Here is a 15,850-nt window from a genome sequence, read left to right as displayed (position 1 = left end):
TAATCCCCTTTGTCCAGCTGCAGCAGCAGTACGACCTGGGAGTTACCGAGACATACCGCTACATAAGTGAAGTAGTGTGGCTCACTGGTTAGAGGCGGCAGACCCGAGAGCAGAGGACGGCCGGGACCAGGGTTCGATTCCTGGCGCGGCAGGTTTCTGGACCAGGGTCAGCGGACTCGATAATTCTCTCGCCTCGGTGCCCACTCTGATCAGCGATCACACTCGGCAACTCTGGGCATTAGCTTGCCTCATCTTCACTAACGGCCCCACCAGACCGCCGGGGATGCCTGGTCTCACCCTGGAGATACCCATTAAGGGACCATCTCTCAGGGAAGCCAGGAAGGGTTTCGCAGCGGTCGAAGCGCCTTGGGACCCTACGGGTAAGTAGTGCGCTATATAAATGCCTATACATTTACATTTACATTTACATTTACATACAAGTACGACACGCACTGCTTTCGGCAATTGAGGCAGGTACGGATGTACCGGAATCCTCCCCATTGGAGGATCGCCTCTTGACAGACTATATGCAAACAAGCGCCACCTCCCTTACGTATCGGAAATTATTGAATAACGTGCCAGATCCACTACAAAAACTGAAGGAGAAGTGGGAGAGTGAAATAGCAGAGATGGACGAAACGGAATGGAACGAGGCCGTGGCCTCCCCAAGGGAAGCCGGTATCTCAGCACGATTTAGGCTAGTGCAATTTAAAATACTGCATAGGGTGTATTATACGAGGACTACACTTCACAAAATCAACAGGGCTGCTCATCCATACTGTCTCAGGGGCTGTGGTGAGGAAGGGACACTATTCCACACACTCTGGGAATGTCCATTGATTGCGGACTACTGGAGGCAAGTATTGCGTACGATTTCACAAACTCTTGAGGTCTCACTCACGCCAGATCCACGCATGTGCCTGCTTAATGTATGGGGGCCTAATGATCTGACACGCCAGGGACAACAATGGGCTATTATAGGACTGATGGTGGCCAAGCGTGATATAGCGCAGAAATGGGGGGCGATAGAGGTCCCGACCCGAGCACAGTGGTGTAGGAATGTAGATATGCTCATGGTGATTGAACGATCAGTGTACGAGAAAAGGGCTAATCCTAAGAAATGGAACAAAATATGGCTTCCGTGGAACAGATATCGTGGGGATATATGTGACCCATTAGCGGAGGAAGAGACGGACGATTCGGAGGATGAGGAAGATATAGCTTGAACACGGGGCAGGGGACACCAGTCGAGGAGGGTAGGAACAGGGAGAACGGGGGGAGGTTGGTTGGCAGAGAGAACTCTGAGCGGGAAGATGGAGGGGAATCACAGTCAGAACTTACTCGTATGAACCTAGTAATGTACAATTTAACGGTATGAACTGCATAATTAAGCTATCGAGTCACAAGTTGAGTTAAGTTTACAAAATCATAAAAGTAAGACGTACATTGAAACTTTTGGTGCAGGCTGACATGTTGTTTGATGACTGGTACTATGTTGATGCTGACATATAACTTATCCGACGGACTGATGTGCCATGATATACCCAAATGTTTATACAATAGCAGCCGGCCTCCGCGTTGTAGGCGAATGCTGTGTAAACTGCACGGACGTCAATAAAGTCTTCAAAAAAAAAAAAAAAAAAAAAACACCAGAACATTGCAAGTCATATAGACCACTTTCGCTCGTTAATATAGAGCCAAAATTTCAGTTAAGATAATAGCGATTCGGCTCCAGCTCCTGCTTCCTAACATGGTTTTACCTGACCATTCAGGGCTGATCCCATACAGATCGACTGCACATAACCTGTGCAGCTTATTTGCTTTACTACATCAATTAAACCCATCCCTGCCAGCAACGGCGGTTCTATTAGACACCACAAAAGCATTTGATTCTGTTGAATCAGAGTATATGTTTATGGTCATGGACAGGATGGGGATCCTTGAGGTCTTTCTGGACTTAATCAGACTCCTATATATGGACCCAGTAGCCCGGATACATATTAATGGACACACGTCTGATGTATTCCCCATAGGCAGAGGCATGGGGCAAGTGTGCCCTCTGAAGTCTCTTTTATATGCCTTCACGGCTGCCTTGTGTCACATGTCAATAGACATGGTGTATCAGCATGAAACTTTAGACTATGGCTTCCTACCATATCACTAAATGCAGATGACATGCAGTGTTACCAATTATATTTTATTATCATAGTTATAGTTGAAACTGGTATGGGCCTGGAAACAGCCCAGAATCAGTTGGGATATCCTCACAATGACATATGCGTACGGCGGATTCAATGATCCCGACTTTCATCTTTACTATTTATGCACACAGGTACACTTCGTGCATTATTGGTATGCACCATCTGAATAAGTGCCCGATGTTGCAGTGGAACAGGATGATGCTTATCCTACTCTACTTAGGGCCATAATGCCCTAGAAGAGGGTCAAGCATGCTTGGAAATTATTACAGTATATTCCACAACAACTGCCTGGTGCTTTCCCGGAAACCTGGCAAGAAATACTCTCTTATATGGCCAGCTCTGGTCCACTTGCAGCTAGTTTTTGAATTGGTGCAATTACATACAGGAATAGAATAAAGCAGAGTTATTTATTCTGAACGAGACTGATAGTATGTCTATGTGGGTCATCATCCAAAGTTACCTAATAGTCATAATTGTGGTTGTTTTTTATTATCTTTTGTATGACGTTTTAATGGATTCTAAATATACAAAGATGTGAATTTTAATGGATTTAAATGATGCTTATACAATGCCTTATGTCTATAGATGTTTTATGTTGTACTTTTATGGCTTTAGCTAGTCGAATAAAGTTGATTTTACTGACTGACTACTCTCTTATATGCACAGGCACTTCCCTTGTGCCATCATCCCGCAATATCTGTTTCCAAGGAAGATACGGCGAAGCGCTCTCACACATGCACAGGCATCACAACTATGGGGCAAGTATTCAGTAATGGCACATTTGTGACATTAGAAGGCATTACACAAACTAAAAGACACACCCCAATACTGACATTTACATATACCGGCTCAGGGCTGCCCTCACGGGACTTCTACACAAAATTTTCAGGGGGACCAACATCATTAAAGGCCCTACAAGTCCCACTCATTGCTGACAAGCTCAGACATTTGATCAATTTATTGTATAATGTGGCGCATTCAGACAAATCGCGGACTCAGACTAAGGCGATAGACAGATGGAATGCCATAATGGAGAAACCCAGGAAGGCGGCAGAGTGGCAGTTTAGTTGCACACAACTCAAGTTCCTCACATCAAACTGTAATCTGTGAATTATGCACTTTAAATATATACACCAAATGTATTATACACCTGCTAAATTACCTTAATTTGGACTGAGGGAAGATCCACAGAGCGTAAGATGCGGGGCACCTGAGGCCGACTTTCTTAATCTAGCCTGGCAATGTTAGTCTGTTAGACAATACTGGACCCAAATCTCCGACACAATAAATGATATGGTGATCAACAAAGTGTGCCTTTTGGGGTGAGTTATGAATCTACAACCTGCCAATTTAAAATTTGTATCGGTGACACTCTTGCTGGCTAAAAGAAGAATAGCGCTCCATTGGGGTGCTAGTATAAATCAAACCACAAAGAACTGGGTGCTAGATATGACGTACTTTAGAACTCAATTGTAACTCTATGCTTTAGCGCTACCATGTGCCTAGTGGCCTAAAGAAATTTGGAGGCCTTTAACAATGTACCTTCTTACAGCCCCAGATGGGCCATCGTCAAATAAGACTTTACAAAATTGGTACAGTGCTATGTATCAAGTCACATGCTGTACCTTCGGAATGCTAATGTGGATGTATTTCTTACACGAAGAGAGCATTGGTGAGCGTACTGTTGTTGTCCTGTGTTGTTTTTTTGTACTTATACATTGAAGAAAATACTATAAATAAAATATTACCAAAAAAAACCAACTTTATTTAAATCAGTGAGTGTCTCAATTACTCCCGTCTCCCCTTAATATAACTTTCCTCTATTTTTTCTCCCTCGTAGAAGTAATTGATGCCCTATTATTGCACATCACTCTTTCTAAAGTTCCTTCTACTCCATGGCCAACAGTTTCTTTCCTCTTTCATCGTGGTCTTTTTCATTATTTTGTTTGGCAGATACTTCCACTTGTCTCTTGCACTTTGCCACCAACTCTTTCACGCACGCACATTTACTTTACCTTGTAAACAGTGCATTTTCTTTCCCTTTGGCGCTGTCAATATTTCTAAAGTTGTGTAGCTCCACTCTCCATAGCTACATAATTAAAATTGGCATACATATTTGTGACTGTCCCTCTGCGAGCTCTGAAGACAGCGTTTCAAATACTTTCTAGTATTTTAGCGATCAGGGTTACCACTTTCTTGCCAGTTATTCAATATATTTGTTTTTGTTCACCCGGTTGTTTTCGCCTCTTTTTCTGCTTGTAAAGGTAAGGGCATGAATATAGCGCCTGGTAGGGATCCGGTTTCACGTACTTTTTAGGGCTCGCCTGCTGATGCGCATAGCTGGCGAAGCTCTATAGTGGCTTATCCAGGGTTTAACCAAGCACAATTCCCCCGGCGATTCCTTGCAGTGCATGTGCTTTTTAGGTCATTGCGCAAGCGCAAGCCCTAAAAAGCGCGTGCACCATGCCACCAGCCGCCTGCCTGCCTCGCATTACCACATCAAAGGCAGCTTCTCAGCGTGCGCTCATCCCCTAATTATTCACGGCCGGCCGGCCGTACTTTCAGTTTCACGGCCGCGTTTCCTTTTATGCTCTCTTCCTAGTCATTTTCCTCCTTACCCGCCAACCCTGATCAGCCCCTTCCCTGCCTCTGCCTAGATGACTCCTTCCTTAGCATTCTCACCCCTCATATGTCTAGCCTCTACAAGACCCCTTATTATTTCTCCCTATCCCATGCATCTTTGCCGTAAACTCCTATTATTGTGCGTCTGCAAGTTATCCACACGAAATTTCAAAGACCATAGCCTCTCCGGTGAAAGTGCTACCTCTGCAACCTAACACAACCTAATCTCCTCGGGTTTGTGCATTAATCTCACATAATCCACCCAACCCCCAAACTCCAATAAAGCGGCTATTATTTTAATCTACTGCAAAAAAAGTGGAGCAATGGAACGGCTTCCCGAGGAGCAAAAAGCTAATCCCAGTAACTGATAACCACTGATTGCCAACCTATCTGGCGTTCCGGCGCACTGTACTGCCCAGCGCTAAGCACTTCAACGCCTCATGTAGAGAAGTAAACACTAGTTATATACCTTTACGATACAACAGGCCTAGTTGCAGCTGAGCTGTCAAAGCTCAGCCCACTAAACAAGCGTTCACGGCAGGCCGCCTGTACTGGGGGAGGCCATCCGGTGTCGCTACACACAAGGATATCCGTTTTAGTGAAATTGAAGCTATGTGCTTATCCCCACAGCAATGCCCTCCGTCTTGTTTAAGCAGCTAGTGCTGGGGGTCACGTGATGCACAACCACAGCCACACTTCATGGGCCCCATGTTACACAACTACTAAAGCAGCTGATTTGAGCAAACCTCCGTGACGACTTGGGAATCTCTGACACTCCAGTACCAGCGTGTGCTGAGCACAGGTCATTCATTGGACTACAATTACTTCGGCGTCCAGTGAAGAAACTCTCTTTGCGTTTAGTGTGCACATACTATTTTGATGTTCAGCAGGATTGTACGTGTGACGTCAGCTTCATTCTGCGTGGTGCAAGGCAAAGGCGCGCAGGACCAACGATCCTTGCCCAATGTTCCATTTATTATGGGCCATTATTGCTTAACCCAATTGTTATCAATCCTATTTTTTTCTCCCACTTATCGAGCAGATGAATAAAGGCAGCAACAAAGGAAAACACGGATTTCACTTTTCTCGTTACTAATCTGTAGGGCCGCCCTTTCAACCCCGGAAAGCGAGCCTCGGTTATTGAATTACACGACTGAGCGGCTGCCACCTCCCTCCGAGCACCTCCCAGTGACCCGCCACATTACCATGATGCCACTCGCCTACTCCCCTGACACTTCCCTGCGCCCCCTCTCCCCGGGCGTGTCCGCCTCAGCCGGGCTAGGTGCCATTCAGCAAGGCTGCCTGCACTGCAGAGGAACCCGGAAGGAGATGGGCACGTCTCTCTGCTGCTCTCGTGCTCCCTTCTAGGCATGCAAATTAGGGTTGTGCACACTTGCATACACACGTGAAGTCTTACATAGACTGTAATTATTGGCCCCTGTAGTCCACAGCTTCCCGCATTTCCTTTGCTTACACCCTCTTGAAGTTCCCACCCCAAAGAACTTATAAGTATTTCCTGAGTTCAAGTTGTTGCTGACAATGAATGCGCTGATTTCTCATCAGCTAACTCTTAAACCGTTTTTCTCGTGAATCTGAAACTGGGGGGTTGTTGGGGACTCTCTCGTCTATAAAACAACACAAACAAGCATTGGCAATAGCAACAGGTCTGGAGTTGGCTAACAGCATTCTCAATTCCAGTTTTGTTTTGACATGTTTTTTTCACACGTTATTGTTGGACCGACTTCAGGGCTCTTTCACCAATGTAAGAAAAAGTTGGCCAAAAGCAAAAATATTTGTAATCTCAACAAGCACACGTTCGCGGTAGTCCTTTGCACTTTATGTGCAGATGTGTAATTTATAAGACCAATAGCTCAAACTTTCCTAATGCGAGCCCTATTGCATTTCCAATGCTTGTTTAAATTACTACCTTAAAGCCCTATTGAATCCTCCCTTCCCACATCCAAGTTTGGCATCTGGACCCACTTCTTTCGTTTTGAAGACCAGCACAACTGACGCACACCGCCAGAGTCCCACCCAAAATTTTCTTTTGGTCACAAACTTCTGGTAGCTGTATAGGTGCATTGATACATTATAGTAAATGTTAATGTAATGGGCTGCCAGTTTATCGTACCAGTCATCTCTTCTTAAGTCATCTTTGTGGTGTGCGCTCTAGTCTGGGTGCGCATACGCGATGACGCGATGACGCACCAGACTAGAGCGGAGAGGGCGCGCATGCGCAGAGGCTAGCGGTAGAGAGGCGCGAAAGCGGAGAGCGGCAGTTGGCGACCGGAGCTGGGGACAGTTAGACGCTCGGCGCCCTTAGCTTAAGAATACTTGCATAAAATGTATGGAAATAAATCTGGTTATTCACTATACTGACTCAGAGTGTTCTGTGGAGGAAACAACATTACAGTGGCGACGAGGCTGGGACTTGGACACCACCCGGTGCAAGGACGACAGCAGACATCCCCACAGCCATCCTCAAGAGTCAGCAAGGCTAATCACCGGCAAAGAAGAGCTAAAGGGCGTGGCAGCAGCGCAGCAGCAAAGCAATAAGCTGAACATCAGCCACACAAGTCAGGTCAGTGTGGTCCCAGACTTCAGGAGCCCCTAGGCTGCACCCTGGCAACCAAGGGAGACCCTCCAGAGCCAGAGAAAAGGGGGGAGAGTGCACAGTCGGCGCACAGTGCGAGAAGTACAACCCCAGGGAGCCCAAGGGGCCAAAGTGACACATCAGGGAGCGCAGGAGTGTCAGGTGAACCCACTCAAAGGAGGGTCCAAGAAGGAAGACCCAGAGGTGAGGGAAGAATGGCGAACCAGGCGTCGGCCCTGATGGCTCCAGTTCCGTTCCTACCGAGACCAGGTGAACCCCAACTCAAATGGGAAGACTGGAAAGATTATTTCCTAAATTACATCGAGGCCCTGGGTGATGAAAGCGAAAGTGAGTTCACGCCGGAAAGGAAAAAGAGACTGCTGCTTCACAACTTAGGCCCAGAAGGGGTGAGAGTGTTTAAGAACCTGGTGCCCAAAGAGAGGGGTGCAGCGGAGACGGATGTGTTTGCAAATGCGCTAGATGACATGGACTGCCATTACCGCCCAGCGGTCTGCGTCTCGATAGACCGCTATAACTTCCAACAGCGGAAACAGGAGGCGGGAGAGTCCATTGACGATTACGTGGCAGCTCTTCGCCGTCTAGCAATCACATGTAGGTATGGCAACCTGCAGGATGAGTACATTAAGGACCAGATTGTAATGCACACCACCAGCAGGTCGGTGCAAGACAAGCTGTGGGCAATGAATGAGACAACCCTGAAAGAAGTGGTGGCGATGGTCAAAAAGGCCGAAATGTCGAAGAGAGGTGCAGACGCGGCGAAAAGGGAAAGTGGCCCAAGACAGATGGTCAACAAGATTGAGGAGGCACCACAATCCAGTAAACCCAAGAGTAACTTCGGGGACCCGAGGAAAGATATGAGAGGAGCTGGGAAACAGGTGACTCGCTCTGGCCAGGGATCAAAATTCGCATGCTACAGATGTGGTAGTGCAGCACACGCGGCCCAGGACCGGCGTTGTCCCGCCTTCCGCGCCAGGTGCTCGTTCTGTGGGTTGACTGGCCATTTCGAAAAAGTCTGCCGAAAGAAAGGGGCGAAGTCCATGGTTAAGTGCATAGATGCAGCAGCGGCCAACGTAAGTGAGGAAGACGAAGTGGATGATGATGATCTAGTCCTGTGCATAGAGGACCAAGTTTTGGACGTGTCCGGCAAGCGAAGAGACAAGCCCCGCACCGACATGCTCATAGGTGGTGTCAAAGTACACGTGGCCGTGGATTCTGGATCCCCCTGGACCATTGTACAAAGGTCGATATGGGAAGAGGACTTCGTGCCTGCCATAGGTCCTGACTTGAAGCCGCCGGACATCAGACCCATCTCGTATACCGAGAATACCATCCCCCTGGTTGGGTGCAGGGACTTGGAGTTCGAATTCCGAGGACGGTCAGCCACGTGCACCCTGTATGTAGCTGAAAAAGGCCCATCGGTACTGGGATGGAGAGATGCAGGTGATCTCGGTATCATCCTCAATCCTGGGGGGAAAGATCAGATCCTGCTAACAGACGAATGGCCCCTCTCGAAGGAGGAGGATTGGAAGGTGGCATACTCCAAAGTATTTGAGGGCACAGTTGGAAAACTGGACAAATTCGTGCACAGGATGGTCATCAAGGAGGGTGCAGTGCCAGTGGTGCATAAAGTACGGAACATACCGATGTCTACGAGTGAGGCGGTGCGCCAAGAACTAATGAGGTTAGAAGAGCAAGACATCATTGAACCAGTGGACAGTGCGGAATGGCTATCGCCCTTGGTGGTAGTTAAGAAGCCGAACGGCAAGGTCAGGCTCTGTGTGGACCTTAGGGAGCTCAACAAAAGCCTTGTAGTGGAGAGATTTCCGCTCCCCAGAATAGATGAGATGCTGGCGAGGACTAAAGGGATCAACCATTTCTCCACCATAGACCTGACGTCGGCGTACTACCAGATAGAATTGCATCCATCGAGCAGGAAGTACACAGCCTTCATAACGCCCTTTGGATGCTATCAATTCAAGAGAATGCCGTTCGGCCTGGCATCCGCTGCGGCCGTGTTCCAGAAACTTATGCATAGGTTGTTCAAGGACATTCCGGGAGTGCAATACTTCCAAGATGACATATTAGTGATGGGCTCCGACAAAAGCGAACACGACAGGAAGCTACACCGAGTGCTGGGAGTGCTGCAAAGCAGGGGATTGACGGCGGAATGGAGCAAGTGTAGAATAGGGTCCCGCTCTGTGACCTACCTGGGGCACGAGATAGGGACGCACGGCATATCCCCGAAGGAACAAAACGTGAAAGCAATAAAAGATGCCAAGGCTCCAACTACCAAAGAGGAAGTGCGGTCATTCCTCGGAATGGCCGAGTATTACAGCCGGTTTGTCAGACATTTTGCCACCAGAACGCACCGGATGAGACAGCTAATCAGGAACAATGCAAAGTTCGAATGGGATGCGGAGGCCCAATCCGAATTCGAGTCCATTAAAGACTGCATCAGCCACGCCATCCCACTGCAAGGGTATGTCCCCACCGGAAAAACAGTGGTGACAACTGACGCAAGTGACAAGGGCCTGGGAGCTGTCTTGGCGCAGGAAAGGGAAGATGGTGCCAAGGAGACGATCTGTTTTGCATCCAGGGCGCTGTCCCCGACGGAACAAAGGTACAGCGTAATCGAAAAAGAGATGCTGGCGGTCACATGGGCACTGAGCAAGTTCCGTCAATTCATATGGGGCACAAGATTCAGACTCCAAACGGATCACAAGCCACTCATCAAGGTGTTGACGTCTTCGGGTCATGACACGGCCACCCCGAGGATAGCGAAGATGACCTTAAAGTTGCTGGACTATACATATGATGTGGAATACCTTCCAGGAACACAGAACAAGGTAGCTGATTACCTCAGCCGGGCGGCAGCAATGGAGGAGGCGCCAGGTGAGGCCCAGGACACAGAGGAGATGGTGGCCAGCATGGAGGACCACGAAACGTCAATCAGTGCACAAGAGTGGCAGGCAGCTTATGAGCTCGATGAGGAAAAGATGGAAGTTAGGAAACATCTTACCATGGGCTGGCCGGACAAGAGGAAGCTCAAGGAAGGTGTGCGACGATTTTATGAAATGAGGGAGGAACTATCCCTGAGTGACTCAGGCATATTCTTGTACAGAGGAGAGAAAGTGGTGCCCCCAGTGACACTGATACCAAGACTGCTGAAATTGCTCCATGAGGGGCATTTGGGCATCGTTAAAACCAAGGCGTTGGTCAAACAGATGTATTGGTGGCCGGGAATGGATAATCACATAGAGAGGCAAGTAAGGGAGTGTGAACAGTGCCAGGGCGCGGATAAGGTGCTTCGGCCACTCAGACCAGCTCTAGGGAAGTTTGACACCCCACGAGGCCCGTGGGAGGAAGTGGCCATTGACATTCTGGGGCCCGTGCTGGACAGCAGAGGAGTGAATAAGTACATTTGCGTAATAATTGACAAATACTCCAAGTGGCCGGAAATAGACTTACAAGAGTCGATGGACACGGAGACGATCCTCAAGTTTCTTACCTCGGTGTTCCTCAGAGAAGGAATACCAAAATCCATTCTTAGTGACAATGGACCGCAATTTGTGTCAGACAAGTGGGAGAGATACATGAAGAGGAATGGGATCGAGGTGAAACACACGGCCGTGTACCATCCGGCTTGCAACGGCCAGGTCGAAAGGTTTAACAGGGTGCTCATGGGCTCCATCCAGGCGGCCATTTCACAAGGAAAAGACTGGGAGATGGAAGTGATGAACATGCTGTGGGCTTACCGGATAACACCCTCGGTGGTGGGGTACAGTCCGTTCCAAGTGCTTAGGGGACGCCATCCCTTCACCCGGGACAATGTGGCCTGGAGGGAAAAGACCATCACCAGCAAGTGGTCCCCGGCGGTGGTGCAACACAACCTGGAGAAGGCCCAGAGGATCTACGCAGCCCACTATGACAAGCGACGAAGCACAAAGGACACGGCATTGGAAAAAGGGGAGTGGGTTAGGATCAAACTTCCCACTCTGCAAAAGAAAGGCGATAGTAAATTCAGCCAGCCGCTACAAGTCAAGGAAGTGCGTGGCAGGGCGGCTCTCCTCAGTGATGGAAAGGTCTGGTCGCAAGACCGCATGGCCAGAGTCAACAAAATATTAGTTTGGCCCAAGGTTGAGGTGGAAGAGAGTAGCAGGATTGACCAGGAGGCCAGAGCCGTCTCGGAGCAAGGCACGGACAATCAGGAAGATGGCGCAAGGGCCGACAGTGAAATGGAAGCCTGGGGACCCAGGTTGTCCGAGGGCCGTGATGAACAGGTGAACGCAGAACAGAGAGCAGACGCGAGAGAAGCCGGGGTGTCCCGAGGAGAGACAGAAGTGTCAGAGAGCATGCCGGTAAGACACACCCGCAGTGGAAGGGCAGTTATTGTGCCCTCTCGTTATAGAGACTTTGATATGGAAGGACATTAGATGGGTGCTGTTCCCCTGGTTGGCCCACCAAGACTATTCCCAGTTGAAGGACACCCCACCTGGTGTAAGGGGGGGACACGCTTATGTTTTCTATTAAAGGAGGGAGATATGTGGTGTGCGCTCTAGTCTGGGTGCGCATACGCGATGACGCGATGACGCACCAGACTAGAGCGGAGAGGGCGCGCATGCGCAGAGGCTAGCGGTAGAGAGGCGCGAAAGCGGAGAGCGGCAGTTGGCGACCGGAGCTGGGGACAGTTAGACGCTCGGCGCCCTTAGCTTAAGAATACTTGCATAAAATGTATGGAAATAAATCTGGTTATTCACTATACTGACTCAGAGTGTTCTGTGGAGGAAACAACATTACAATCTTCACCTTGGAGCCATTTAACAATGCCACTGCTTAAGAACTAATGCGCCAACCTGATGCAATGTAAACATCAATTCTGGCCAAGGATTCAATTACAAATAGTTTAGGGTCTGCAGTAGGGTGGCGAGCATGTTGTAGTGCAGCTGACAAGGCAGTACTATGATTAGCCTATCCCAATTCTTACTGTACGTCCGTAAGGATAAGGTCAGTGTTGGTGTGACTAACAGATCTGCCAGAACTGGCGGATATTGATGCAGGAGTACAAACAGAGATATGCTGGACACACTACACTAACTGTAACAACCCATGACAGACTCACAAAGACATGTATGTAAACAAATCGAAAAGTCGATAGGGTAATTTCGTCGCAGAAAGGGGCGACATAGTTCTCAAATTACATACACGAGGAAAGAGGATGCCTTTGCGTACAAAAAGGGATTTGGGGGCCACTTATCAACGTCTACATGCCATTGCTTTCTTAGCCATGCGGTTTAATTTAACAAGATAGCGCATTCTAGACTTCCTTTGCTTCATCAAACAAATTGCACTAAAATATCTATGGTCACGATTTTAACAGAAAAGCACGGGGCTGGGAACACTGTGTCTTGCCATTAATTTGAAAACCACCAGGGACAAACGTTTTGTGATTGCAAAAGTGTACGTCTGCCTCAAACAGAAGGGACTGGCATGCATTCTGTCGTCTTTAGTGTTTAGTGTGTTAAGAGTACAGTGGAGGGCAGTGTCCCAGCTCATCCATTCCTAGTAGTCTCCTCCGACAGATAGCATCAGCAGCAACTACTAGGCAGAATAATACCCAAGGCGATGCAAGACCAGCTCTTTGAGTCGAGTACACGCGAGCTCAAGTTTGCACTCACCGCCATGGTGAAGCAGAGCCTCCAGTCTACACACTTCGCACACACGGGAGAGAAAGCTGCCGGTCTGGACAGCGACAAGAGCCGTAAAGGAAGTGATGAATCTCCCACATGCTGCAATACCCGGCCTGAACAGTTAAGGCACACATCAGAGGAGCGGCCATGTTGAAACAACGACGTGTGGCTTCCTTTTCTAATTTAGTGAGTAAACTACAAGAAAAGAATCTGCAGAAATGTATGTTTTATATAGGGTTTATGTCCCGAGATAACCCCATCGTTAATATTCACTTAAATTATCGATTTGTGAACGAGTGTCCTAGAGTAGATGTACTTCCTTTGTTACCATTACAAAATGTGAAACTCTTATTGCAGTTATGTACATGTTGGAACACTAGCTGTTAACAACAGATGTTGGCTCCTGTTTGTTATTGATAAGGTGAAAACATTACAACTTCAAAATGGCCGCCAAATTTCCCACGGCTTCCGTCTTTTTGTCCCTTTTCTCTTTCAGTTCGGATTAAATAAATCTGCCGTCTTGGAATGGAGAGTTTTATATTTAAATCTATCGCGAGAAGAGAGAGCGTATGATGCACTCATATATCAGTGAATTATTGTACGCCTTACTTTTGTAATACAGTCCAGAAAACTTCAGTCCAAACCATTTGGATTTAAATGGAGCGAACTACACACATTTTCATCTTGAGGTATTTAATAAATCCTTTAAAAAAGTTACTGACATCCACATAAACGCACACACCAACAGAAAAAATATGGTTTGCGTCACTTTTAGTATTTTTTTTAAATAATATGGCAGTTTTAAATTGCTTACCAATCCCGCCCCTTATTCAGTGCAATGGATGTGATCGATATGATCAGTTCAACCTTTCTAATCTGTTTTTTGAGTGTGTATAACTCAGTCCTGCCAAGTATCACGCAACGGGCGTGATTCTAACGCATTTCAGTGTGGTAATCCGCATTACCGCACTGAAATGCATTGTCACGCATATCTGTGTTGTCGACTCAGCTTTCATCTGATAGCGCCAATGCAGAGCCGAGTACTGCCCGTGGCTGGTGCACTGCGTGAACTGTGCTCCCGTAGGTGTTGGCTCTGGCACCGGAGCTAAGGCAGTCTCACACAGAAAGTAACAACTGTACTACAATGCCAGACAGCACATACCATACATTGAGATCAGATTGCCCGTGGCGTGGCTGAATGGCAGCCTGCAGTCATGATTTAAGGTAGCTTCAGGTTGTTGCTAATTGCGCTGTGGGGGACGTCACTTCCTGCTGACAAGTAGTATGAAGTACAAGGAAGTATGAGGAAAGGCGCGGCTTCGCGCTTGCTGGTTTGCGGTCTGCAATAACAGAATGCAAGCAAGAAAGAAAGCTGTTGGGAAGATATTGTCTCGCATTAACCAGCGAAACGTCATAAGCGCTGACAGTATCGAACTGGTAAAGTCGATATCTGTTCAGACAGTGGACTTTCCAGTGAGATCGGAGAGCAACCACCTAGGCGGACTGTCTTGACTGCGTAGGGAGAGAATATGAAGGCTCTGCTGAAGGGTGAGCCGTGGAAGCTTGTTCTGAAACCAATGGCAAACTATAAATGCAGTAAGTCTCTTTTTAAAATGACTTAAAACAGTTTTGTTTGCTATAGCAGAGTACGCGCTGATCTCTTCACGGTGCAAACAAGTTAACTGTGAAGCTTCGGTGCGCCGGACCATCGCACTGTGGCTGCTCACTTTATGGATGACATTTTAAAGTACACAGCCTGCCTGGCTGTGATCGCTGTGTGCGTCTCAGTCACAGCCTCTCCCGAGGCTTGCCCAGAAATCATGCTTCCATGCCACTACTGACTTCGGCGGCCAGAGAGTCCGCGAGTCAATTGACTAATTAATTTAAAGGCCCGAGGCAGCTGAGCTTTGTGTTAGGGCCTCTCACATCCTGTTGTATAGTCATGTGGTTCTGCAGATAAACACAATTCGTTGCTCTTTTTGCTGTTAATTCTTAGCGAAGCCATCATGTGAACTGCTTTCTAGACGTCTGCTTTTTATTTGTCTTCTAGTGGTCACATCTGAGGCTGGTTTTAATAGTTACTTAACAAACCTTATATTCCAGCTTACTGCATTCGTTTATGAATAAGGTTGGCGCAGCAGTGCCTACCTTACTGACTCAGTTGTTCACCTCACTCAAAGTGATCTCGTCATGTACAACAACCACCACTTTAAATTCGTTTTATTCTCCTTGTTTCACCGTGCTCTTTATCTTGTATTTTTGACTAATTTGCATTTTTCCGCCTTTTTATCTTTATTTGTCAATACAGTATGCCATCTCAAATTCACAAGTTTATTATATGATCAGCATTTTACAAGAGAAACAATTAAAAAGCAATAGAATAAAACACATACTTCCTATCACTTTTATGAAATGTGTAAGTGAAGAACACTCGGTGTCAAGAACAGGAGATGCCCGTCCTCTTTCATAGCAATCAAGCTGATGTGTGACATTTTGATAATTTCATTATAATTATGAGTCACCCAGGCAGGCGTTTGCAGCAGTTTTAAGATTGTTAAGCAGTTTTTAGATTGTTTGCAGCAGTTTTAAAATCTTTACTTAGAGTTTCTCATTGCTCAAATAGGTCTAATTTCTGATATTTATACGTTTCCCTCATCTTAATTGCTCGATTCTTTGCTCGCAAGAAAGTGTCACTCATAATCTTTGAAATGTCACTCATAATTATC

The 15,850-nt window shown here is 47.3% G+C and overlaps 1 protein-coding gene across 1 annotated transcript in view; it reads right to left on the bottom strand.

Annotated features, from left to right (window-relative positions):
- LARS1 (leucyl-tRNA synthetase 1) overlaps nucleotides 1–13,237 on the bottom strand; it is a 238,577-nt gene extending 225,340 nt beyond the window's left edge. The window contains exon 1 of the mRNA XM_078653048.1: nucleotides 13,113–13,237. Coding sequence (XP_078509174.1) covers nucleotides 13,113–13,118 — 6 coding nt within the window. The 5' untranslated portion in view covers nucleotides 13,119–13,237. The remainder of the gene's footprint in view (nucleotides 1–13,112) is intronic.
- Between the last annotated feature and the right edge of the window lie 2,613 nt (nucleotides 13,238–15,850).

The sequence above is a fragment of the Lissotriton helveticus genome, chromosome 7 (genome assembly GCF_964261635.1).
Source record: "Lissotriton helveticus chromosome 7, aLisHel1.1, whole genome shotgun sequence".
NCBI lineage: Eukaryota > Metazoa > Chordata > Amphibia > Caudata > Salamandridae > Lissotriton > Lissotriton helveticus.
Note: the sequence above shows the minus strand (reverse complement) of the source record. Positions and strands in the feature narration are given on the sequence as shown.